Below are 27,124 nucleotides of genomic sequence, written 5' to 3'. Positions count from 1 at the left end.
TAGTTGTTTAAAAAACTTTTTCTGGATATAAAGGTAACAGTGGAAAATATGGATGGGTGTAAAGGAGAGCAGACTTCCAGAATCTTGCCCACCACTACGAATATTTTAGATATCTCTTTCAAACTTTAATGTGTGAAATTTGTAAATATTTGTGTGTAGTTTGTCTTGCTTTTATCTCTTAACATTATAACACGAACATTATAAATTTCTCCATGGAATTGCAAATTATTCAAAAAGTAAATTAAAAATAATTGGTTTGAAATTTTGAAATAGCTCAATATGCAGAAAAGTACAAAAAATAATTTAACAGAAAAGACACAACATCCTCATCCAGATTTAGAAAATTAGTTAACATTTTATTATATTTGATTCAACTCCTCTTTAAAAAAATTTAATCAAGGTGGCATACAATATTTGCATGCTTGTTTAATATTTTTCTACATATATGTGGTTCTTAAATACTATGTAATATTTTTATTTTAAAAAAGATTTGCATAAATAGTATCTTCAAATATGTATCATTTTTATGACTCGTTTCTTTAGGTAGCGTTTTTTTGAAATTTATCTGAGCTGATAGTTATGGATCTGGTTCATTTTAACTGTATAATATCTCATTGTGTATAAATCATATTTTACATATCCATTTCCTTTCCCTTATCCATTTCCAGTTCTTTAATGATAACAATTGCTGCTATTTTATTAGACAACTATATAAATCCAGCTCTTCCATTAGTTGAGTGATCTTGGGCAAGTTACTTAGCCTCTCTGCACCTCAGTTCCCTCATCTATTTAATGGGGATAATAATAGTACCTTTATCACAAAGTTGTTAAGGATTAAATGAGTAAGTATGTATAAAATACTTAGAATGGTGCCTGGCACATAGTACTATATAAATATTTGCTATTGTTGTTATTAAGAGCCTTGTTGTTATAATATTTTTAAGAATATTAATTTTCTCTGGCATATGTGGCGTAAGTATTTTTTCTCAGTTTGACTTAACATTTTGTTTTGGGTTTTTTGATGCAAAACATAAGTTTTATGGTTCTGTGTAGTAAAACTGATTGATCTTTTATAATTTCTTCCATTGCTTGTAAGAATTGAGAGCTTATCCCTATCTAGATCAGAAAATATCCTCTTGAATTTTTCAATGATTTAAATTTTTTAATCTCTACGTTTTACTCATTATCCACTGAAATGCTGTTTTACAGACCACCCTTTCAAGAGAGGGAGGCAGGCTGGCCCAGGATTCCCCCTCCCCGACTTCCCTCTTGCGAAGGCCATCACTGGTCAAAAGCTTAGGTGTGGGGAAACACAGATGTCTGCCTGTTTGGCCCTCGAGTGAGGAAATGCACACAGAGAGGATGCGCCCCAGGCCGTAGCTCCTTCCTACAGTTCAGCAGGAGCTTCAGCCAGGCTGATCTGAGGCACAGGGTGGGAGAGGTGAAAGAGGCTTGGTACCTTCAGACCTAGCCTGGCACCTGGCGTGGGCTTTGTGCCCAGCCCTGGTGAGTGGCACCAGCTGACGGCCAGCAGGAATAGGGGGTGGGAGGAAGGCAGAGCTGACCTACCAGCAGGACATGGCAAAACGGGCAGCTGGCAGGTCCCTCTCCTCCTGCCAGAGGAAACACGCTCTGAGGAAGCCATGCTCCGGGCTGGGGGAGCCAAGGCCTTGAGCCAGGGCTTTCATGCCCACTGGGTCGAGAGGCCTGGCAGAGGCCCCAAAATATCTTCCCCCAATACTTCCAAAGCAGCTCACTCGAGGGTAGGTGCTTTATAGTGTTTTAGCTCATTTAATTCTAACAGCCCTGTGAGGCAGCCGTGTTTTATGCATTATTCTCATTTTATAGATGATGAAACTGAGGCCCGGAACTGAGGCAGTATGGCTCCAGAATCTGTACTAAACTCTGCATCTTATACACCAGGGCTTGCCAAAATTATTCTATAAAGGCAGACAGTAAATATTTTAGGTTCAAGGGCCTCATTTAGTTTCTGCTGCATATTCCTTTTCTTTATTATAATCCTTTAAAAATCATTCTAAGTTCTCAAGGCCATATAAAATAGGCCACAAATCAGATTTGGCCAGTGGGTCATACTTTGCTGGCCCCTGGTATATATATATAATACTAATGCTATTTACTATGGACTGTGCTATGCTATCCTGCGTCCCACATCAATGGTAATGATAATGGTAATGAGGTCCCCAACTACCTCATAGGGTTGCCAGCACATCACCCTGACACATGGTGACATATATGAGGCAAACCATGGGCAGAGGAGGAAGAGGCAAGGAAGGCCATGCCAGGGGCAAGCAGCACAGAGGAGAGGGAGGGGCACCAGCAGACAGGAAGGCCTAGGGTGAAATGATGAAAAGTTTGGGGGTTCTGAACACTTTAAACAATCCTCCTACAGTAAAACCCAGGATGCTGACCTTGGAAAGTGAAAGACTGGCTATCCGCTTACCAGAAGGACTCACAGCAGGACATCTTTAAGTACTGAGCTCTTTCAGCATTTTAGAATAGGCTCCCCACCTCCACCACCACCTCACTTAGGGCCCTTTTCAGAGGCACAGGGAAGATAGGAAAGGCTTGTGGACTCAGCAAGATGCTACTATATGGGCTATTCTCATGTAGAAGTAAGAGGAAGAATGGCCTCTCCCTGAGCTAACTGGAATACAGAACACCCAATTTCCAAAACATGTGAGTTACAGGATGCTTCCTGACGTTACAGAGGGCTCTCTGCAGTGTGCCCGCCACTTGCCAGGCCCTTGAGGACACTGAAATCTCACTTGATTGATCCAGATCTGCTTCAGTGGCCCTGGCAGAGCCTTGGGTGGAGAGCCTGGAGTTAGAGGGATTCCCTAGCCTCTTAGAGTTCAGGCCCCCTGCTCATGGCAGATTTGTCCGGATCCAGTCTGTGACAAGTGATGGAGCTCACAGCCTACTGCACTTGCGTCAGCCTAAGAGCCCTGCAGACAACGGAACCTCAGGACTGGCAGGGTCCCTGGCACAGGCTAGACACAATATTGAAATCTGTTCGGGCCTTGTGGCACCTGCCTGAGCTGTGTGGCAACCTGTGGTGCTGGGACTACAGCCCAACAATAGGAAGGGGGCAGCATTTCTGCTGGAGGGTGTTGCCAAGGAGAGGCAAACACCTGAGCATGTGCAGTACAGCTTCTTGATTGCCCCCGAACCATAGAATGAAGACTTCCCAAGCTCTCTTGCAGGTGGTTGTGGCCAGTGAGATGCAAGTTGAAAGGTTCTGTAATAGCTTGTGGTACCCTGCTTTCAAAGACAGATGCCATGTACATTTCACTCCTTCTTCTTTGTCCCTTCATTCATCTTGTCACTAGGAATGTGGATGTGATGGCTGGAGCTCTAGGCTGCCCTGCCATCCCATCCCTTGAGGACGAAGGCTGCAACCTAGAGATGGTGCTTCTCAGGTTCACACAAATGTTACCTTAATTCCCACTACAACCCCCTGAAGTGTTATTAACTAGGCTCAGAGAGGTGAAATAACTTGTCCACGGTCGCATGGCCATTCTAGTTAGGACTAGAATCCCGGAATCTCAAGTCTCAGGCTTCTTCGCTAGTCCAAACCATGTGAAAATGGTAATAAAATCGCGGACTACTCTTAGTGTATGCCAGGCCCTGTGATAAGCGCTTCTTGAATATTAATTCACTGAATCCTTATAACAAGCCTGTGAGGCACAATCTGACATTACCCCCATTTTCTAGAGAGGTGCCGTGAACTGTGTAAGATAACACAGCTGGTAAGAAGTCAGGCCAAGCAGTCTGACTCCAGAACCTCTTCTGTTAATATACTATCCTCTCCAGCAAAATCCCTGCTCCTCAGGTAATTAAGGAAAGGTACACAGTAATGGCCCACCTGTTCGGGGACAAGATCAGCGATGGAAGGCAAGAGCTGTAGCCGATGAGAGAAGTCCTCTGCAGAGGTGCAGGAACCTCGCTGAGCCCTCGTGAGTGCTGGGGCCCAGGCTGAGGAAACCACAGAAGGCCTTACCCTCTCCCGCACCTGCTGGGGGTAGGAGAGGAGGTAGGGAGGTTTGGGGCAGAAAAGTCAGGCTGCTAATGGTTCACCTTTTCTCCTCCTGTCAAAGACTTCAGAAAGACCTAGAGCATTAGTCGGGGCTGCTCTTCTGCAATACAAGGCAGAGAGAGAGAGAGAGAGAGACAGAGAGAGAGAGACAGAGAGAGAGAGAGAGAGAGAGAGAGAGAGAGAGAGAGAGACGGGAGGGGTGAGGTTTGAGCACCTCACGGAGAGGAAGGGTCTGGACTAAGGAAGCTGGTAAATGTCGGTGTGGGTACAGCTGGCCTTGGACCCGGGCAAATTTGGGAAAAACTTCAGAGTGTCTAGCCACCCAAGCTCATGAGGATCCTATCCCTTTGGCTGTAATTGGTGGGATGGTCCCTAGGGTCCTGTTCTGAGCAAGGAATAGAGTGAAGAACCCAGAATTCAGGTCTCCTGAAGTGTTCTATATCTGGGTGGCAACTTTAGGATAGAAAGAGGAGGACCTCACCCTCTCTTGCCTGGACAACAGACAGCTACTCTACCTTTTATGATGAGGCAGCTGGCCTGGGTGAGGGTGATTTCTCTGCTGGCGAGGGCATTCCTCCAGTGGGCAGAGTCTGGGATGAGAGAAGTCCAAAGTCCTTCTGATCCTGGGAACTTGTGTGGTGTCGGAGGTTTTGAATGTGCATGAGGGAGAGAGGGAGAGGGAGGGAGAGGGAGAGGGAGAGGGAGAGAGAGGAGGAGAAGAAAGGGGAGAGAGGAGGAGGGGCGGGGGTGGGGGAGGGAGAGAGAAGAAAGGCATAGGATGAAGAGCTGAGTAGGGGAATACACACCCAGGTCCCCAGGCTCGCTCCTGCAGACCTGAGGAACGACCTTGGTTCAGATGGGAAGTAAAAATGTGTTGAATTTCTGGGTTTGCTTTCAGAGGTCTCATTGTGAAACAGGAAAGCTGAGACCTACCTACTCTAGAACCTTTCAGAACCCCATAGCTCAAAAAGTTGTTCAGTTTGCTTCGTCAATCTCTATCCCTTTACATAAGAGGAAACTGAGGCCCAGAGTGGGGTAATATTGTGCCAAAGGTCCCCACCTTCCCATCGCTCTCCACCTCCCCCTGCATCACTGAGGGCACCTCATTTTTGATGGTTAGAGCAGCCCAGTGAGGAAGATATTTGGATCAGCACCAAATGGAAGAGAACACTGAGTCGGATTGGTTCAGAAACAGGCAAGCTGGGAGAGGCAGAGGCCAGCCCTCCCCTCCCCCCACCCCCCCAGGAGTAGGAGGCGCTGTGGCTGCTGTGGATACATTTCCTCAGTCACCTGCAGAGAGAGCGTGCTGTGGCACGTTGGCTCCACTGGGTGACTATTCTTAGATCTAGGGAGCTAGGGAAGATGGATTTAGAACTTACGAGGTGGAAACGTGTTGGCCTGTTTTATAAACAACTGAAATCCTCCCCAAAGATTGTCTTTCTAAATTCTATGTTCTCTATTAGAACTGCTGGCTTTCTGGGCTTCTTGGCTGTATTAGGAGAGAAAACAGAAAAGGCAACTAACCCTCTTGAGGGCCTACTATGACCACCTATGGTGCTAAGGACGTCTGTCTGACCCATCTCAGTTAACAGGGCAGCCTTGGGGAGAAGGTATTGTGATAACCTCCTGTGGATGAAGAAACAGAGGCTGGTGACAGAGGCCCGGAAACGAACACACCCCATGACAAGCTGGGCCGTAACAAGCAGGCCTGATGTGGAGTCTGCAGCTGCCAGCAGGGGTCTGGCTCTGGCGATGGAGCAGCAAAGGCACAGCATGGCACCTTTAGTTTATTTCATTTAAGTGTCTGCAGATAGCTCTCCTAGCCTCTATGACTTCTTCACTCCAGGTGACAGGATCCTCCCTCTGTATGACTTGGTAGCCTGTCCCCATGGCCAGTCAGGGTTTCCTCCTCTCGGTAGGTTCCAAGTTGTTATCATTCCTCTAGAAGTATGGCCAGAATTGGCCAAGGGCTCTAAAGATGAGGAGCCCACCTAGATGCGCACATGTTGTCCCAGAGGCTGCCCCTATCGGTTTAGCCTGAGGTCGCATTAGCTGCATTGGAGTATGAGTCCACTGACTTTTGCTGAGCCCACAGCCCATGTATACTAAAGTGTTTCTGCATGAGCTGCTACACTATGTCTCCCCCGGCCTGGCCCACGTGCTGGTGTTGAGGGCCTGGCCACAACTTTCAAGCTGTCTCTATGAAATATCATCTCATTAAATGAACACGGCGATCTCTGAGGGGCACCAACACAAGGGCAGGAATAGGGATGTGGCTCTGGGGCCAGGAGCAGCTGGCCTGCTGCCATTCCTGGAGCCTGGTCACCAACGGAGCCTCTCTACATTGTTCTCCCCACACCTGTGTGGGAATCACCAGTGCACAGGAGAGAAGGCTAGGAGTTAGAGCAATAGTGGGCGTGGGGGCAAGAAGGTGGTTCTGGAACCCGGCAGCAGGTCCAGAAGAATCCACACACAGATTAGACGATTAGGGTTCTACAGTTCACTGAGAAGCCACAAACCTGAGAAGGAGACCTCCCCAGGGTTTCTGGAACTTAATAAATACCTACTATCTGCTCTGTGTTTGGTGTTATGCCCAGTTTAGTTCAATCCACTCGGCACACTCCCCTCTAGCCACACTGGCCTCTTTGCTGTTCCTCCAGCTGGCCAGTCATACTCTTGCACTGGTTGTTCCCCTACCTGGAACACTCCTCCCAGGTATGCACATAGATCCCTCTCTCTTCATTTGAGTCTTAGTTCAATGTCACCTTCTCAGAGAGCCTTCCTTGATCGCTCAACCCCATCCTCTATCACCCACACTGCTTTATGTTCCTTCCTAGCATGTCACCTCCATCATATACTTATTTGTTTATCTATCTCCCCACTAGAATGAATAGCTCCAAGAGAACAATTTCATTTTGTCCAACTGTTATATCCGTGGCACTTATAATAGTTGCTCAATAAATGCTTGTTTTAGGAATGAATAAAAGGTGCTCAATAAATGCTTGTTTTAGGAATTAATCGTTGTCACTTGCCCCAGGAGGAGCTTATTCACTCAAGAGGAAACCAAGTCAAAGAGTGGGGCAGGCTGCCCACAGGGGTCACCAATCCAAAGGAACCATGTTTGAAGGGGCAGTCAGGGTAGCCTGTGTTGAAGGCGCTTGCAGTTTGTAGGGGACCTGCAGCCTCAGTTGGGGGAAGGCAGACATTAGAGCTAAAGACCAGGCAGACTCCCTCTCCAGCTCTAGGACCAACTCTGTCCTGACGGGCCTGGCCTGGTTGAGCCCGTCCCAGCTCTGAATGAGCACCCAATCAGCTGCCTATAGGCTAACCCTCTCCTTCCTGAGACAAGAAGGAGCCAGTTGGGCAGTTACTTATCTCAAGCCCTTACTCAGTGGGCCAGAGAATTTGGAAACAACTGTTGCTGCTCAGTAGTTATAGAGCAAGGCAGGCTTGGATATGAAATCTTGTCTCTTCTGCTATGTGTGTGTGAGTTTCCATACCTTCATCTGTAGATAAGGACAATCATCTTTCCTTTACCATTTTTTTTTTGAATGAATATGTAAAGTGCCCAGCACAGAGTTCATGACATGATCCACATTCAGTCAATGCTTGGTCCCCTCCCATCCCCTCATCCACTGCTGGGACAGCCCTGTGCCTCCTGCCCAGGATCTAATCCTTAGCCCTTCTTGGTCTCTCTTGCTGCCACCTGCTATTATATTTGGGAGAATCCCCAGTAGAAGGGCACATGACAAAAGCTTGGCAGCCCTCTCCCCTCTCCCCCAAGACCCCTTGCATGGAGGAAGTAAGTAGGTAACATTTCACACAAGTTCTAGCTGCAGGTTCGGATTAGTACTTGTCTGAGATGCCCTGACAGGCACAAACCACTAGGCATTGCTATGGAAACCGTTCTGTTACTCTTCTGTGTCATCTGTTTTCTGGCTTGGCTGCAGTTGTGGTACAGGGGGAAGGGCAGTGGAAGAGGTACCCAAGGACTAAACTCCCAGTGGAGCCTCTGCTCCTGTGCGACTGCAGGTAACTCCCTGCTTTGCCCTGGGTTTTATCTTCCTGACTCTAAGAAGTAGGCCACTGTTTCTCACGCTGTGGCCTGATGACCACTGACCATCAGTCCTCTGATGCCCACCTCAGACCGACTGTCAGACTCTCCCTCGGCAGTTCTGATATACAGAGTCTGAGAACCAGACACAAGAGTTAGACCGCTAAAATGCCTTCCATCTCCCACTGCGTAAAACAGGCAAAGCTGAAGCTACTCTGGTTTGTGCAGGGGCGAGGGGCTCAGAGTTGCATCCACTCAGCCTCCCACTTCCCCTAGCTGGCTGCATAGAAGCCTAGGGCTTCCCAGATGAGTTCCGGCACCTTTCCTAGAAGGGGAGTCAAACATTCATTCATTCATTCATTCACTCACAGGTATTTATTAGGTGCCTTCTGCTTTTTTTTTATGCCAAGTTTTTGTATGAAGTTGGTAGCTCTGCTACTTCCTAGATATATACTCTTGGGCAAGTTACTTAATCTCTCTGGGGCTCAAATTTCTCATTTGCAAAATGGGGAAATAACACTTGTTTTCCCAACCTTACAAGATTCTTATAATGACCAAATAAGTGAATGAGAACACCTGTGAAAAAAGTGGTTTGTTACCTGGAAGAAACTCTACAAATGCCAATAACTGACTACTACTATCAGTAGTATATCTATCTGAAGTCTATAAACTAAATTAAGTCTTTAGAGGCCTCTATGGATTGCTACTCTCCTACTCTCTGTAGCTAAACTTCTAGAAGGTATTACAAGGCTTGGGGAATCATTGGTGTAAAAGCCTCCATCCAAATGGTAGCAACCTGCCCACAGGAGTATTTTAAGGTTTAAGATTATCACTCAGTTTATTATATAGGCTGAAGCCCCAGCAGGTCCAGATGTGCTGTGGAATATTATATTATCACTCAGTTTATTAAATGTTTTAAATAAAACATTTCTCTATTATCCAAATTTTCTTCAATGACCATAAATTACTTCTATAATAAAAAAAATTTTTAAGTAACACTATTGAAAATATGTGCTGATATATTAAAGTTCTCCCCAAAACTCACTTCTTCATCTGATGCTTTAAAATGAATTTGAATGAGACACTCAGAGCAGGGAAAGGCCGGGTTCTGCTGGGTGTGGCCTCATGGTTCTACAGGAGACACGCAGGGCAGTTCCGCCACTCACTCAGCAAATGGTCTAGGGTGAGTCACCACCTCTCCCAGGGCCGCTGTTTCCGTACCTATAAGCTGAAGGCACCAGCTTTACTGATCTCCAAGGGCCCTGCTAGTCTGATGGTTAATGTTTCAGAACAATGGAGAGTACTTTCCAGCATCCCCAGGCTGGCTGTCATTCCACAGCACATCTGGACCTGCTGGGGCTTCAGCCTTTGCTAGGGTTCATAGAGACACCATTTCCTGACAATACCCCTATCTCCACTCAGTTGGACTTTCAGACTTTCCTAAGCCCACTACAAACCCGATGCAGGAAGATCAGGGAACGAGCATGTCTAGAAGAGAGGTGGCTCATTTAAGAGCTGTAACCTGGTAAGTGAGAGCCGTCATTCAGTGGAAAGACCACCAGAGCTGGCCCCACACCCCTGCTGCAGCTCTTCTGCTGTGTGTTTTAGGGCCAGCCACCCCTGGTACTGAGTCTTGGTGTCTTCATCCACAACGCTGGGGATACTACTCCTGACAGTCTTGGTTTTTGATGAGGCTTGTGTGAGAGTGGATACATTTTGTATATTATAAAACTACATATTAATTACCATTAATACCATAAATTGTGCCCAAAGGGCAGGTGGAATCTATTCCATCTGTCCCTCTAGAAACCCACAGCCCTGGGAAGTATGAGTCCCAGGCCATAAGGTAGCTAGGTATGGCACCTATATGGGCAAGTCTCTTTACTATGCGGGCTGAGCTACACAGAACACATTTCGGGCCTGGCCTGGCTCCAGTCCTATGGAGACCAAATGGCACCAAAGCTGAAAATACTCAAGAGGCGTGTAGTGCCCATCAGTGTGGACAGTTCTTTATTCTAAGCATGTGTACTCATCCCGTTAACACCATTTGGGTGCTTCATGTGCACAAGGAAAGAGAAGGAAGGAGCAAGGATGAATAAGATAGTCCCCATTTTTAAGGAATTACCAATCTCTTAATAACCAACACTTCCTGAGCTCTTACTACATACCAGAAACTCTCCTCTATTACTTCCATTCTCATGTCACACCCATAACAACCCAATGGGGTAGGAATGTTCAGGATCCCTAATTCACTCCTGAAGAAGCTGGGACTCGGGCTCACCTGAAAACTAAATGGTGGAGCCAGGACTCAAACCAAGGTCAGTCTGTCTCCAGAGCCTAAGTTCTCAAACCCTCTGTTCCCTCTGTTCCGTGGCCTCTGCGTTGCTGGTGACCTTAGGTGAGCACCTTCCTCTCTGGGTCTCCGTTCCCCTGTGAAATGTCGAGGTCCAGTGATTCCAGTGGGTACAAAAGATGTTGCAAACAACTGTGAGCCAAACAGAAAGCAAGAAATGCCCACCTCTGTGGAGATCAGTTCCCATGCCTCAGGAGGGAAAGCAGAATATAATCTGGGTGGTGTAAGTCCAAAGTCAGGCTTTTGCCACATGTGGTTTAAACCAGCAAGTGTCAGAGAAGCTCTACCTGCCCACTTCCACCAAACCAAACTGCCCACCTCCCCCCACCTCCCCCATACCTCTACACACTCATTTACCTCCCCAGCTGGGCCTTTGCTCATACTGTTCCCCCTATTCCTCATCTCTCCTTACTCTTCTCCTCCAGGAAGTCTCTTCTGATCCTGCAGCTCTCTCCAAAAGACTGTAACAGACACATCAGCTTTAATAGCCACTTAAATACCATTTCATCAAGAAGCCCCCACGTCAACAGGATAGCATTTTTCTTGGTGCGCAGCTCCCTGTCTTCACAATTTGCTCTGTCTCTAATGCAGAAGGGAACAGTGACCCTTCTCTATCTGAATCTTTCACAGCAGCAGATGCCAGTAAGGTTGCCTGGAGAGTCTGGAATTACCATGTTGCCATGGTAACAGCAGACCAAGGTTTGGGGCACTTTATCCCTGATGAGCTGCCCTGGCAGTGCCATGCCAGGCTGTTGGTGGAATCTTCCCTGATGAACCAGAAAAATCCATTAATGGGCAAGAAACTGCTCCACTGGTGCTGAGGTTTAGCTCCTGCAAACCCACTTGCGGGCTACTCACCCAGCTCCTTGACTGATAAGGAGGCCAGGCCCTGGCTCTCTGCACTGTGGCTCACTCGGGGGTAATCTGGTTTTTAACCGGCTCAGCCAACAAAGCAGGCCCTCCCCAACTCCAGCCCCCAAATTATCACTTCTCTCGTTTGATGCCGCCAACCAAGGCTCTGTTGGCGTGGACCCTGGCAATTAGCACAGCACCCGCATTTGTTGGGGAATTAAGAGCCACTGATTAGGCTAATTCCACGCCATTTACAGGCAGTGAATATCAGCCTGAGACTGGCTTTTCCAATTGGTGGCCTAGAGGGTGGCATGATCATGGCTGGACTTTGAAATGGAGGCAAAGGCCTGGTGAGCCAGACTGAACCAGGAGGGGACAGGACTCACCTCTGGGCCTGGCTGCATGTCAGCCTTTGCCTCCCTTAGTCTCTCCTGCCTAAGGGAACTAAGGACCAGAAGAAGCTGTTTCCACATTGAGGTCATGCCTATTTCCAAGTCAATCCCAACTAGAAGGGGAGGTCAAATCCCTTCGATCGCCTCCATGCTGACCCATGGGGAATGCACAGCCAGAGTACTAATGAGCCCTAAACTGGGGCTTTCTGGGGATGGAGGCCTGAGTCAAATTCTAGCTGGCCGGGCAGAACTCTGATGCTTTACTTAGACTCTCTTGCCATCCCACTACCTAAGGTCTGAGCCTTTTAATTTGTCCCCCAAGTTGCTGTCTAGCTGGAGCCCCTTGGAATTTCAATGTCCCATGATAATTACCTTAAGATTCCTGCTGTCAGAACCCTCACCTCCTGCTGGAGGATCCCAAATGGGCCCTCCAGGATATTTACATCCCCAGGATCATATAGGTCCCTACATCTTGGGTGGTCGATCCCTATTTAGATCCAGTAGGAGTCAACCCCATAGCCAGTATGCTTCCCCTGCGTTTCTACCCTCTCCTGCCAGTTTGCTTACACAGAGCATATGTGACCATGTGGAGTTGGCTAACTTAATATATGCCCACAGACACTAGAGAACTTCCAGATTCCTCCAGGGAAATTCATAGGCATTGAAGCCTGACCAGAAGGTCTTGAGGACTGAGCTTCCTTAATTCAAACCCTAGCATGCTTGAAAACAGGGGCTGAACCAGGTCTTTCCAGCCATTCATAAAATATTGATTGAGTTTTACTTGGTAGCTGACATCAGGAATATAGAATGAGCCGTTCATTGCATGTGACGTCAAGAAATATATAGTCTAGATGATCACAAGAGATGCCTGGAGAGCAAGAAAGAAGGCAGGACCAAGAGGACATGTCACCTGCAAAGCTGTGAGTACAGAGGGTTGAAAGGAGTCAGGTGGCCTTGGCCAGAAACTAGCAGGATGGAAGTCACATGTAGGTCTAGGATGTTCAATTCTTCGATTTCATAGGCCTGGGAGATAAATCTAGAATCCAATACCAAGGACACAGTCAAAATATTCCTCTTGTTATCCTGAGTTCAGGAAAATATTTTGGGAGGCACAATGAAAGAAGGGCAGCTATCCTAGGAAGACTTAGTCTTTCATACTTTGCCCTGGGCCTACCAAGAACCTGCTGGCTAGAGTGAGAGGGAAAGGACCTGGAGAGGGAGTGACCTCTCCTAGCTTTGACATTTGTGCCTTCTTGGTAGAGGTCTTCCTGTCATGATATACATCAACCTGGGGCCCCCAGACAGGGAGGGAGCCCTGGTTTTAGCCTTCTTCATTTGCTTTCCTGTACTGCAGATACCACTTGTATCCTACCCCCTGGAGATGAGGGCCTTCAGTTGGAAGACAAGAGCTGCCTCCTCTGAGCCTCCTTGCATGCCTCATGACCCACACAAACCCTCTACTCAAGTCGGGAGGGTTTCCCACCCTGCTCCACCCATACCTGTGCTCTACAGTCTCTGCCTGTGTTCGCATACCCTCTTCCCCCCAGCCAGGGAGGACCTCACCAATGTCTCTTGGGGCAGTCCAAATCCTAGTCTAGCCTTCAAGGCTCAACTCCCATCCTCCTTCCTCCAGAAAGTTTACAGCAATCACTTCTTCAATGAGCTTAGAAGGAAAGTTTCAGGGCAGGAAGGGAATTTCAAGATCACTGGGTCAACCTACTTGACTCCACATAAGAGGAAACTGGGGCATGCAAAAGGAAAGGACTTGCCCAAGGCAGAAGAAGGGCTATGACTGGAATCCAAGTCTATAGATTACCTGGACAAGCCTCCCAGGGACTTATAGCTCTGCTTTGTTTTGCCTGTCTGTGTCACACACTATAAGACTGTCCATGGGGACAATCAATACCTTTATCTCTGGATCCTGTGCCTTGCACAGAGCCCTGGATTGCCGGTAGCTCAGAAAATAGAATCCTCAGCAGCCAAAGGCTCAAGAAGGCAACAGATCCTGAGAAAAAGTAAGACACAGGTGAAAAAGAATAAGAAAAACCCCTCCTTTCAGCAATTCTGCACTGTTCTGGGATGCAAGCCAAGTCCATACACTGGATTGGGGGTAAGAATAGAGATGATGCATTCAAAGGATGTTATATCCAAAAGAGATTTCCACGTCCAATGCCAGTGTTGGCCCAGAGCTTCCTGGGAGAGCAACTTGGAGAGGCTGGCAGAAGGGGTCATGCTGAGGTCAGCCTCGAGCCTAGGGGCAATGGTAATGGTAGCAGCTGAGGGAAGATTTTTCTTTTCAAGTCAAATCTTCAGATTTTTAGATCAAAAAGAACTCTTCAGGATCACCCAATCCAATTCTCACATTTTTCAAATAGTCTTGGTAAGAAGAGAGACTTAATTGGGCCATCCGGCCCATCGGGGTCACAGCCAAGACACAGCTCCGGGTCTCTAGACTCCACCCACGGCTCTCTGCAGGGCAACCAGTCTCAACTGGGCCCCACGTGCGAAGGACGGCACCTGCTGGGTCGAATGGCCACAAGTAATTCTATGTTGTTTTTAAAATGTCAAAATTCAATTACTGACAGACTGGCGATTCAGGTTTAAAGAAAAGTACTGGGCTTGACTAAGGCTCCAAGTGAAGGAGCCACTTGCTGAGATCATACAGCTAGAAAAAGGTGGAGCCCAAACTCAAGCACAGATTTATCTGGTTCCAAAGTTCTTCCCTTTCCCACTGGCTCAGGCTGCCACACGCGCTGCCTCTAAGCTCAAAATAGAGGAAGAAAGACAGGACAGACAGACATTCTGAGCCATCGGAGAAAGGATTTCACTAGACAGATGAGTCTTGGGTGAGCAGCTTTTTTGTCCCAGGTTCTGTGTTGGGTGCTGGAAATAAAATGAGATCCAGGAGTGCAGATTCTAAATGAACAGTCATAAAGGTTGGAGGAGAAACTAACTCAGTCCTTTAAATTCTGAAGTGAGAATGAGGTTGAGGAACACAGTACAAGAAAGGGGCGGTGTGATGGAACGTGCTGCCAGGGTCCTGCCCGAAGACAGGTGTGGCTCGAGCCGAAGTAACCTTTGTCCTTGCCGAGCACAACACAATGCCTGGTACATAAAGGCACTCAATATAGTAGAGTTGTTGAGTCGAAGCATGGAAAAAGGCAATTCCTATCCCAAAAAGAACTGAGATGCAGCCCCAGTGTTTGCAGAGAAAGGGTCTGCCCACCAAATGGGGCCCTGTGCCCCTTCCATCTGGAAAGGGGGCAGGAGGCAGCTGGCAGGTCCAGAAATGCTGACACAGAGAGAGACAGAGCTAGCCCCAACCGACTTCTCCATGGCAACAAGCTGACAGAAAACTGCACAGAAGACTGAGAATCAGTTTTTAAATAAAGACACAAAACACTCTCAGTCTAAAATCACGCATGCAAAGCAATAGCTTCCGCCTTAGTCCCTTAGGAGGGATAGACAGTCACTAGAAAGGTGCCTCCTTCCAACCTGCCATTCCCCTGCCAAGGGCCTGTGTGCCTTCTCTCCTACTGTGCACTCTTCTGAGAGCTGCCAGGCAGAATCTCTCTCGCTTTGCAGTACATGCTTCAGGGCACTGCATCAAATCTGACAAGAGAGGGTAAAGGCTCCACCAGGGTTGGGGCTGGCCAGGCACTATAGCAAACAGGCTGTGGCAGCTGGCTTCCTGTCACACCACAGAAGCAGTGGCTGCAGCAGCGGGGCCAAGAAGGAAGAGCAGGGTCAGAGGCCCCTTTCTTCCTCTGACTGATGGTCAAATCCTGCTTTATCCTTCAGGGCTCAGCTGTATTTGCCTTCATCTCTCTAGGATGACTTGATTGTGCACACCTTCCACTGCAAGTCCAAAGCCCTCTGTTTACATTTCAAATGTAAAACTTTTCATTATACTTCTGCTTACAGAAGTAGACAGTCTCCTTTGCATTAAACTTCTGCTTACTTATTCTGCCCCCCAGTAGAAACCTGGTCTGTGATAAAGCCTCAATAAATATTTTCTGAAGTAAATCAACAGCATGAGAAAACATTTTAATTTGAGTAGCTAGACACCAACTCTCCTTCAGTTTAGGGGAGTCTACTCCAACTACCATTTCCCTCCAAAGCCCTGGGTGCTTGGGGAGCAGGAAGGCAGTGTCACCCCTTCTCCTATGCTGCTGTCCTTCCCACTGGATCCCCCACTAGCTTTCTGTCATCTCCAATGTGTATTCTTTTACAGTTTCACAGACATCGCCATATCCAAATGGGTACCCCCAAACGAGCTGGACTAAGGATCCAGGATTTACTTCTAGCTTCATTACCTCCCTTCTGTGTGAACTTAGGCAAGCCATTACATCTCTGAGCCTTGTCTGCAAAATGAGGACAATCCATTCCCATTCCGATCCTTATCTCATGAGGTTGGCGAGGAACAGAGATGATGAATCATGAAGATGCTCTGAAAGCTGGAAGGTAGTATCTGTGCAAAGATGAGGTGGAGTGTTGTTTCCAGGATCTTATGAAAGGGGTACCTGGGGCCTAAACTCATGAGCGACTTGCCCATGATCACACAGGGAGGGAGTGGCCGAGAGTCCAGGTCTTCTAATTCCTGGTCCAGAGCTCTTTCCCCAACCTTATGGTGGCCTAGAAATCCCATCTAGGCATCTAGGCACTCTTCGACTTTGGCAAAAACAATTCCACATTCCATCAAAAGAAGAAGCATTTTGGATCACTTGTGGGGTATAAATCTCTGAAATGGAATGGAGTCCAGCTCTCTACTTTCAGGCAGAATGCCACCTAAAACATTCTAGGCAGGGAGTTAACTCTTTCTCCCCCACAGAGCCTTTCCTTCCAGCTCTCGGTCACTGCTAATTAACCCATGCCAGAAGGGTCATCCTGGTGGCTAAAACGGTCTTGCTGTGGCAGATCTCAGGCCTTCACATCTAACCTCAGGAGCAAAAATAATGAATGGAGCACTGTGAATATTAGAGAAGCAGATCGGGAAGAGCTCAGACAGGATACAGAGGAAAACTGGTATGGCTTGGAGTGCAGACTTCAACAGAAAATCACTAAGAGTACTCTAGGGCTTGCCTCAGGAGGTAGGGACACTGATTCCCTGGGCTATAAAGTCAGCAGAAATAGATCTCAGAGACAGAAGGGACACACAGGTCCCCACTGCTCAGATTCTAAGAGCTTCTAGTCCCGTATGCCAGAGATGTCACCAAGTGAAGCCTCTTCAGACCCTGCCAATGACTTGAAAAGGAAGGATGGAGGGAAGAGAGGGAGGAAATGCCTTTGTCAAGAACCCTCACCCTTTCATGGTATGATGGTTAATTTTGTGTCACCTTGGCTAGCCTATGGTGACCAGTTGTTTGGTCAAATGCTAGTCTAGATGTTGCTATAAAGGAATTTTTTTTTTTTTAGATGTGATTAACATTTACAATCATTTGTGGTGGGCCTCATCCAATCAGTTGAAGGCCTTAAGGACAAAGATTGATGTTTCCTGAAGAAGGAATTCTGCCTCAAGGCTGCCACACAGAAACCCTGTCTGAGTTTTCAGCCTTTGAATTCATGACTACAACATCAGCTCTTTCCTGAATCTCCAGTTTGCTGGCTTGCCCCAAGGATTTTGGACGTGGTAGCCCCCTAATCATGTAAGACAATCCTTTAAGATAAATCTCAATAGATAGATGATAGATAGATAGATAGATAGATAGATAGATAGATAGATAGATAGACAGACAGACAGACAGACAGATAGACAATCGATCCTACTGGTTGTTTCTCTGGAGAACCTTAACTTGGGGGTTTTCATCTAACTTACCTCATACAATCCTCCAAAGGACATTGAGAGGTAGGTTTTGCTATTCTCATGTCCGTTTCCACACGAGGAAGCCGAGTCTTGAAGAGTCAAGATACTGGGCGAGGGAGACCCCAAAGCCCATGGTTTCTCAGTTTCACCACATGGCACGAGGAAGTAACACTTCTCTGAAAACCTCTGGGACTAGAATTCCTGGCCAAAGCAGAGTGCTGCTGACTCCTCTGAGCTCTCCTTCTCCCTGGGGATACAGTTAATGCCAACGGGGAACGAGGGGTCTGAATAGGTTTGCTCACTGAGACAGGACGGCCTGCTTTTGCCAAACATACTCTTTAGGATCTCCATTCTTCCCTGGGATCGGTGCACCAATACCTCAGGGTCTCATCCCATCTGAACCTGAGCCTGAGGATCAGGGGAAGACGCGGGCTTTGTTAGACCCTGAGCAGTCTTTCTCTCCAAGGCAAATCCAGGCTGGAGGCCATTCCCACTTGGCTCCCGCAGGGAAGTAAGAAGATTGTGCTCTCTGCTCAAATGATGTCCCCTGAAGGGGCTGCTTTCCCCAGGGTGGTGACTGAGCAGGCCCTCCATTCTGCCTAGGCAGGTTGCCCTTTCCCCACCCCTAGGTCTCTCACCCCAGAGTCCCCTGGGGAAGGGGGAGCACTCTTACCCTGAACAGCTTTAGCCTAAGAATGGAAGAGGCCTCTTTCCTCACTTCCCATTAGTGCAGCTGACACAGGGTGGGATTTGCGGGAGGAAGTTTGCTAAATGTGAGGCGGCACTGGAAAGGAAATAATCACAGCAATTCAAACATATCTGTGGGCAGGCAGGGCTGCCAATACGAGGTTTCTGATTCTCTCGCTCCAAAGGGCCGGGACATAATCTGCAGCAGCCTTTGTTCGGCTTCCTGTCATTTGAACTTCCAGCAGTTTCCACTTGGTCACTATCTTGCATGGCTTCTCACAGTGGGTCTTCCCAACGTGTTAAGGCACACATAAAAATGATAAACGTTTGACATGTTGGGTAAATGGAGAGGTGAATGTACAATACAGCCCGAGGACCAGCTACAGCTGGCCCAAAACAGAGCTCGGAAAGGTAAAGTACCTCGTCTGAGGTCACACTGTGAAAGCAGCAGAGTGGTTCTCATCTTTTTTCTACTCTGCCTCCAGGGACAAGGACCACGAGGTGTTTATCTCTGAGTTTTGGGTGCCTAACTCGTGGCAATGCTCAGGAATGTCAGGGCGGCAAATGACACAAATCCAGAGAGCCCTTCCCCACACGTTCTCAGGCCCTCCAGCTTGTAGCAGAGTCTCTGGCTAGAGACCTCTCCAGTTGCAGACAAATACAGAGCTCCTCACACATCAGCAAATCAGAGAAGGTGCTGGGTAACACTCTAAGATGGCAAAGCATGGCCCGTTTCTCCTTTAAGTGCAATTTCCCTTATTTAGTAGGTATCCCTGCCCTGCCCCTCTATCATTACCAGCCCTCTACCCCCACTCCCCACCTTCCCCCAAACTTGCTGTCCATCTCCACAAGAACCTGCTCTCTGCCAACAGTTCCCTTGGACTAGTTCCCACTAGATCTTAATGCCTGGTAAAATTAGGCACGGTCCTCCCATGGCCATTTGTGTTTTAAACCAAAACATAAGAGATTCCTGAAAAATTCTGGTTGGTCTGGAGGTCACACAAGGAAGGGAATGGACTTTAAAGTGAGATAACTCCAAGTTTCCAGCCCTAGTTCTGCTACTTCCTTTTTGAATGACGTTGCATAAATCAATTTCTCTGAGCCCTGTGTCCTCATGTGGAAAATAAGCATAAAACCTACCGCACAGGGTGACTACGCAAAGGCCTTACAATCTCGCACAGTGCAAAGGGCTGAATAGTGGCCCTCCAAAAGCTATGTCCATGTCTTAGCCCCCAGAACCTGTGAATGTGACCTTATTTGGAAAGAGTCTTTAGAGATGTGGTTAAGGATTTTGAGACAAGAAGACTGTCCTGGATTATCTGTGTGGGCCCTATGTGCCATCACAAGTATCCTTTTGAGAGAAAGGCAGGACACAACATAGAGGAGAGGTGGAGGCAATGTAACCGTGGAGGCAGAGACTAGGGTGATGTATTCACAAGTCAAGGGATGCCAATAGGCACCAGAAGCTGGAAGAAGTAAAAGACGTGTTTGTACCTAGAGCAGTGGTCCCCAACCTTTTTGGCACCAGGGACCAGTACTCCTATGAGAATCTAATGCCTGACGATCTGAGGTGGAGCTGAGGCGGTGATGCTAGTGCTGGGGAGCGGCTGCAAATACAGATGAAGCTTGACTTGCTGGCCGCCACTCATCTCCTGCTGTGTGGCCTGGTTCCTAACAGGCCACAGACCCTACTGGTCTGCAGCCCAGGCATTGGGACTCCTGCCTTATAGACTTTGCAGACGTAATTAAAGACTATGAGATGAAATCATCCTGGATTATCCAGGTGTGCCCTAAAGCCAATGACAAGTTTCCTCATAAGAGACAGACAAGGAGACACAGAAACACAGAGGAGAAATCAATGTGAAGACAGATGCAGAGACTGGAGTGTTGCAGCCAGAAGCTAAGGAACACCTGGAGTCACCAGAAGACAGAAGAGGCAAGGAAGGATTCTCCCTGAGAGCCTCCGGAGGAAGCATGGTACTGCCAACACCTTGATTTCAGACATCTGGCCTCTAGAACTGTGAAAGAGTAAATTTTTTTTGTAAGCCACTCAGATCATTCTTGATTACTGCAGCCCTAGGAAATGAATATGCACTGCCTATCTCCCTAATTTATTACATATCACCTTTTATCTCCTGCTTTATACCAGAGCCATACAAACCCCATGCACAAGAATGCAAGCTTCAGGAGAGTGGAACTTTGATTGAGTCACTATTATAACCCTACTAATTAGCATGGTGTCAGATACATGACAGATGCTCTATATATATATATATATTTCTTTTTTTTGAATAAATGAATGAACTATAGTTCTCAGAAGGCAGAAGTTCTATGTCATTTACTTCTATATACTCAGCACCCAAGGTACAGGGCACATGGCTCTATACATGCAAAACTTCCTCTCCCATCTATTTCAGCCCTGAAGGGGCAACTCTCAGAAAAAGGGGCAAATCTTATCACCCTGAAGCTCAGAGATAAGCTTCCAGGCTCCAAAGAGTCCATGAACCCTTTCTAGACCTTGTTTCCAAACTCCCTCTAAACAGAAGCCTTGGAGAGAATCCACGACTACACAATCCAGGGGATGATATTGTTTAATTAAACAGAGACCCAAGTCACCAGCGTCTGGCTGAGGCTGGGCCTCTGGGACCTGAGCAGGCAACATTTCATCATTAGGAGGAAAGAAGATGACAAACTCTTTCCTGAAAGAACCCAGCAGGCAGTCAGAATTACTGGATGTGGATAAATAAAACCATTATTTCCAAATACATATCCCAGGCAGCACTAACTGCATTCTCCGTATCACAGGCAATACTAAATTTAGAACTGGCAGTTTGAGTCATATGCTGATTCCTGAAGAGAAGAACTAAATTCAAGGGGGAAAAAAATGAAGTGACACATGAAAATAAAAATGCAACCTTAGTCTCTTGGAGCAAGCTGTCAAGAGAGGTGAGGAAGTTTCCTGCACAGAATTCTGCCTATAAAGGAATTCCAGAGGGGTGGGGGCAGGGCTGTGCTGGGTGCCACAGCAACGGCAGCCCCTGGGGAAACCTCTGGGGTGCCTGCCTGTGTGGAGCTGCTGAGGCAGGAGGGGAATCTGCGTGCTGAGCAATAATGCGAGAACACTGTTTCCAAAGCTGTCATACGCTGTCTCACAGAAGCCTTTTCTCAACCCTGCAGTGAGGTGCTGTCACCCCTGTCATGCAGTTGATGAACGGAGCCTAGACTGGTGACGTGACTTGCCCAAGTCATACAGTCAGTGAGCAGGAGAGCAGGGATTTACTTTAATAAACCTTTAATTTTAGAATAGTGTTAGAGTTACAGAAAAGTAGAAAAGATAGTACAGTTCCCAAATACCCCTCCCTCTCATCATCTTGCTCAGGGTACTATTGGTGGCTCACGGGTCTCTAAGTGGAACTGTTCTTGTGAGAAGCTCACTTCCAGCTCCTCATTCCCCAACGTGTTCACGCATCTTGAAGCCCCCCACTACTGGTTATCTACTCGAGATCCATTCTTCCCAAATTTTAGTCAGGGCAGTCATGTACCCAGCTAACGACTAATTACCCAATCTTCATTACAGTTAGGTGTGGTCGTGTAACTACCTCCTGGCCAATGAGTTGTAAGTGAACACTGCTGGGTACCACTTCAATGACAGTGACTTAATAAGGCCTTTTTTTGTCCTTTCTCCCTTCTACCCACTTCCTGCCTGAATATAGATGTGACAGCTAAAACTCTAGCAGCCATGTTGGACTATGAGAAAACTCTGAAGATGAAAGCCTATCCTAAGAACTGTCAATTAGAGAGATGAAAATAACTGAGGTCCTTGCTATCCACAGAGCTACTATACCAGCCCTGGACTGAATGTCACCAAACTTCTCATATGTGAGTGTTTTAGTCTCCTCGCGCTGCCATAACCAAATACCACTGACCGAGTGGCTTAAAGAACAGAAATTTGTTTTCTCATAGTTTTGGAGATTAGAAGTCCAAAACCAAGGTGCCGAAAGGCTTGGTTTCTGTTAAGGTCTGTCTTCCTGGCTTGCAGATGGCCTATCCTCTGTGCCCACATGAGGGACGGCGATTCTGTTTTCTCTTCCTATGCTGTAAGGGCTCCCATCCTATTAAGACTCCATCCTTATGACCTCACTTAACTTTTATTATCTCCTTATGGGCTCTGTCTCCAAATACATTCACACTGCGGGGTAAGGGCTTCAAACTATGAACTTTGGGCAGACACAATTCAGTCCATAACAGTGAGAGAGAATGAACTTCTCTTTTATTTAAGTCATTGTTATTTTTGGTATCTGTTGCTAGCATGTGCACACAATTCCTTACTGACTTCCAAAGTCTAAGGAACATTTTCTAAAGCTTCCATTTTGATGATCTTGTGAGCTGAAAGTCCAAAGGAAAGTACCAAAGATACCACCTTTAAGTCATCTTGAATGCTGATTCATTAATATCTTTTATTCATTCAAATGACAAGCATTTATTCAGCACCTCCCACATGCCAGGTACTGGGCTACGTGCTGGGGACACTACGATAAACAAACATGGTCCTTGACCTCTAGGAACTTAGAGTCTTTACTGATTTACTTACTCTAAGCTCATCTCTTTTCAAAGGGCATTCTTAAAATATAGTAAGTAAAATAGAAATGGAAATTCAAAACCATGAAAAGGAGGACCATCCAAACATGCCAGCTCTGGTAATTTATATACATGTTGGTTACAACTGAGCTTTGAGCTCAGTTGGCTTTGAGCGTCCTAGGAGCCAAGACAAAGAGCAAAACAGTGACTTGGTCCTATTTTCTGAAAGGAGAATGAATCCTAGTGACTTATAGAAGTCAAATTTAAGCATTTTCTTTTCTGAACACAATCTACTCAATGCTTCTGGGTGACCGGAATGTCCTGGAAAGCACCATTTTCTGACCAAAACCCCAATGATGCTCTAAATTCCATGCACAACCAACTCATTAGCTCTTAGATACTCATCCAATAAAGCCAGAGAGTTCCACAGTTTGCACACATGGTCTCAGTTTCCTCTTCCAGAGCGGAAGAGAGCTTATTGAAGACCATGAGCGATCACTTCTAGACAGTGCAGAAAATAAGGACTGGTAAATCCAGAAAGCTCTGAAGCTTGGACATTAGGTGTATGATTTTTAAAAGAAGAAAGAGCAAGAAGATAGGATCCCAGAGAAAGGCCAGGGTAGATGAAAAAAAATGAAATGAGGATAATGACATTAGTATGACTCACCCAGAGAGTTCCTTTCTCGTTATATCCAAAAGGCAGTATCTTAGTGAGAAAGAGTACGGGTTTGAATTCCAGCTCTACTACTCTGCCTCTCACTAGCTCTGTAATTTTGAGGGGTGTTAACTGCCCTGAGCCTTAATTTCCTCATGTAAAATGAAGATATCTACCTGTTGTGGGGATTACATATCAAATCATTATACATAATATTTCTGCCACAGTACAGTTACAGTTACCACAGCCTACATATACAGGCATTGTCTGTGCCAGACACTGTATTAGACACTTGATATGAATTATCTCGTTTAATTTTTAACATGAGGTAGATGCTATTGATGAATTCAAAAACTATTGGTTTCGCCCCAAAGCTATGCTGAGCCACATCCTTGGATACTTTTGGAAGAAATATACCAGTCCTTGGAAGGCTCTTTGCAAATCTATCCCTTGCAAAGCAGCTGTACTGACATCCATTTTGTAACCATCTGAAATCCCCAAAGCTTGCTGCCACTGACACAGACCTTTAACTCTTGGAAGTTTTAGTGGGAGTTTGCAGAACTCAAAGAATACCCTACCAAGAGGTCCTTCCTTTCCAATCCCCGCTTGTGGTGAAAGAAAAACACTGGAGCACTTGGAGGGTGCTACTCAAAAGAGAGTGACCAGGAAGAGGGGAGAGTGGGGAGTTATTGTTTGATGGGTACAAAGTTTCAGTACAAGAAGATGAAAAAGTTCTGGAGTTGGATGGCGATGGTTGCACAACAACACGAACGTACTTAATGCCACTAAATTGTAAATTTAAAATGGTTAAAATGGTAAATTTTGTTATATATATTTTACCACGATAAAAATAAGAATAATAGTAATAATAATAATAAAAATAGAGTAACCACAGTGGTGAGGGGGTCTAAAAACCATACATGGTGGAGAATACCTGAAAGAACTCAAAAATTCAGGCAAAAGTTTGAGAGCCTCTGGTTTTCAGGATAATAATAATATTACTCACTACTTACCGAGCACATCATATATGATGGTACTTTACCTACATTACCTTTATTCTCTAGTATGTCTCTATGAGGCACTTCTTTGCTCAGAGATCAGGTGACCAACCCAGGATCACATAGCTGGATAGTAGTAGAGATGGGATTGGAACCCAACCAGTTTCAATATGCCATGTCCTTCTATACCATGCTGCTTCTCATTCAAATATTGACTAGATATGTGGATTTTAAAATGCTGAAGTTTTTATGTTTTTTTTTTTTTAATTTTAAGATTTTATTATTCTGTATTGGGGTGTGGAAGGTAGGAAGATCAGATGTCCATCTTCTTGAAGGCTCCTTGAACTGCCAGGGCATATAGGTAAACCCAAACCTATTGAATAGGTGCCCTGCACTAACCATTCTGATAAGAGGAAACTAGAAGACCTTTGAGATTAGAATCAGAGGCAAAACCAGGGAGATGCTGCCTGGGGACTGCATCAGGACCCGTGGACCACAACTAGCTCCCATGGGCAGGAGCAGGCCATCAGCCAACAGAGAAGACAGAGTAAGCTTCAAATATAGTAAGAGATACTGAAAGCATTTCTCCCCGACCGTGTAGCTGTCACATCCCAGAAGAAAAATTTTGAAGAGTAAGAGGAAAGAAGAGGACACAGCAGAGAAAGGATTAGACAGGCGAAAGGGTTCTGAAGGCTCTAGCCACTGTTCAAATCCCAGCCTACTGTTCCACTGGTAAGAGCAGACTTGTAAGCACTTTAAAGCCAGAGCACAATCTCATTACTGTCTTGGGTGTCCTCAGAAGTCCTTTGGCATCACCTTCTATTTTTCAGTGACCTCCCTCCTGTCACTGAATCTTGCCTTCTATGGACAAATGGATTTGAAAAATGGTTTTCAAGTCTAAGTCAGTATCACAAGCACCCAGGTAAAAAGGTATTATGGCAGAGTCAAGGGATGAGCGACAGGGAGATGGGTTTTCCATAGTGTTGGCTGTTGTTCAGAGACCCCCGAACACTGACTCTGCTTCTTCTCCACTGGACAGACTTGATGATCCTGAGTTTGCTTCAAAAAGCGGGAAAACTTTTTATAGGAGAGATGCTGTAAATGTTCTCTGGAAACAGAAATTGCTTTAAGTTCTTCTAGAATGATGGGCCAAGTGTTGAGTACAAAAGACCCGTGATACAGCAAGAAGTGGATGTTTCCTGGATGCAGCAGGACCTACTCTGCATGGGCAGTGTAACCAGCAGCTGCATGCTCCATTACAGAACCAGGGGCCAGAGAAGACAAGGCAGAGACACTGGTATCTATTCCTGCCTGGCCTCCTTGCTCCCAGTATATACCTGTATCATTGAATTATTACGCTAGAAACTTGATATAATCTTACAAATGGTGTGTGTGCATGTGTACATGTGTGTCTTCCCACCAACCCTCAGACTCTCACTGTATTTTCTCTATTCTCCTTCAAGAATTTCTTGTTTAGCTGATCTTATTGTATCTACTTGTAAGCTGGAACCCATTTGTACAAGCAACACAGGCTGCCCTGTATTGGCAGCTGGAGCCACTTCCTGAGAGAAGGGCCTTGGAATACTGAGCAGAGACATGGCTGACCAGCCCTGCCACGTGGATCTGGTTGGAGTCTGCCGGGCTCCCCTCCACACAGCGCTTGGCTGTCGCCTGCTCATTTTGAGTGGAGGATCCGGCACTTATTTTAGGCCCTTATAAATAATACATTTTGTCATCTTGATTCTTCTTCCAGGACTTCTTCTAAGCTATTTTTTCCTCTTTGGGAAAACCACTTTTACTCTACGAGACAGAATTGTTCATAAATCAAGAGGAGCTCCAAGTGACCGAAGCCTGAATTCCTGACTTTAGAAGCTGGCCTCATACAAGAAGATGATCTTAACTTCAAGGATGAAAAAAATGTCCACAACGTCTTTGATTCCTTGACCTCTGACCCAGGAAGTTCTAGTACCGCACCCTTAAATACCACTTCAAACCCCGAGTCCCTATGGGTTGGTTACGCTGAGTAAAATGCTGAGGGTCCTTAACCATCTGTAAAATGGAGACAAGGCTACCTATTGGGCAGACTTGCTCCAGCACCTGGCATAAAATCAAAGCTCAGTGTGTGAGTTCCACTTTGACTCTTTGTTCCCTGCAGCTCCCAAGAAGATATATTTGTACCTTAAAAAGTGTCATTTTCTACCCTCTTCACTGACCAGGAACCATTAAAGAAGTGTTCTTTGATTAATATGACACAAAGAAGCCCAGCTGTACAGCAGACAGAATGCTGAACTTGGAACTGGACAGACCAGGGCTTGAATCCTGGCTCTATTACTTGTTATGGGATCTTGGGCAAGTTCTTTAATCTCTCTGGACTTTAGCATCCTAATCAAAAAATGAGCCTAAATCACTAACTTCACAGTCTCTTTCTAATTTTAATGTGTATATGAATTGCCAGGGAATCTTGTTAAAGTGCAGATTTTGATTCAGCAGATCTTCAGGGCCTGAGGTTCTTCTAATCGGTACTGGCCAAGGCCAAAGCCAAGGCCGCTGGTTTATGGAGCACCTTTTCAGAAGAAAGGGCACGCATGGTCAGGGCACTTTGTAAATATAGGGCTCTGTCAGCTTAAGGTCTGATATATCAACCATTGTTCTACCTTAAACACAAAGAAGGTTATTCTACAACTCAACTTAGACT

At 46.3% G+C, this 27,124-nt stretch overlaps 1 protein-coding gene across 6 annotated transcripts in view; it reads right to left on the bottom strand.

Moving 5' to 3' along the window:
- The window catches only part of SERGEF (secretion regulating guanine nucleotide exchange factor), a 180,811-nt gene that overhangs the window by 1,446 nt on the left and 152,241 nt on the right, over positions 1-27,124 (bottom strand). The window contains exon 11 of one of the 6 annotated variants that reach the window (XM_039851534.1): positions 10,393-10,541. The exons of 4 other annotated variants lie outside the window; for them this stretch is intronic. In XM_039851534.1, coding sequence (XP_039707468.1) covers positions 10,420-10,541 — 122 coding nt within the window. In that variant the 3' untranslated portion in view covers positions 10,393-10,419. Of the gene's footprint in view, positions 1-10,392; positions 10,542-10,840; positions 10,926-27,124 lie in introns of those variants that run through there. One more of the 6 variants, XM_039851533.1, reaches the window with a different exon arrangement.

This window comes from Pteropus medius, unplaced genomic scaffold, assembly GCF_902729225.1.
Source record: "Pteropus medius unplaced genomic scaffold, Ma_sr-lr_union100, whole genome shotgun sequence".
Taxonomy (NCBI): Eukaryota; Metazoa; Chordata; class Mammalia; order Chiroptera; family Pteropodidae; genus Pteropus; species Pteropus medius.
The sequence above is the reverse complement of the archived record's forward strand: the minus strand, read 5'-3'. Positions and strand labels throughout refer to the sequence as shown.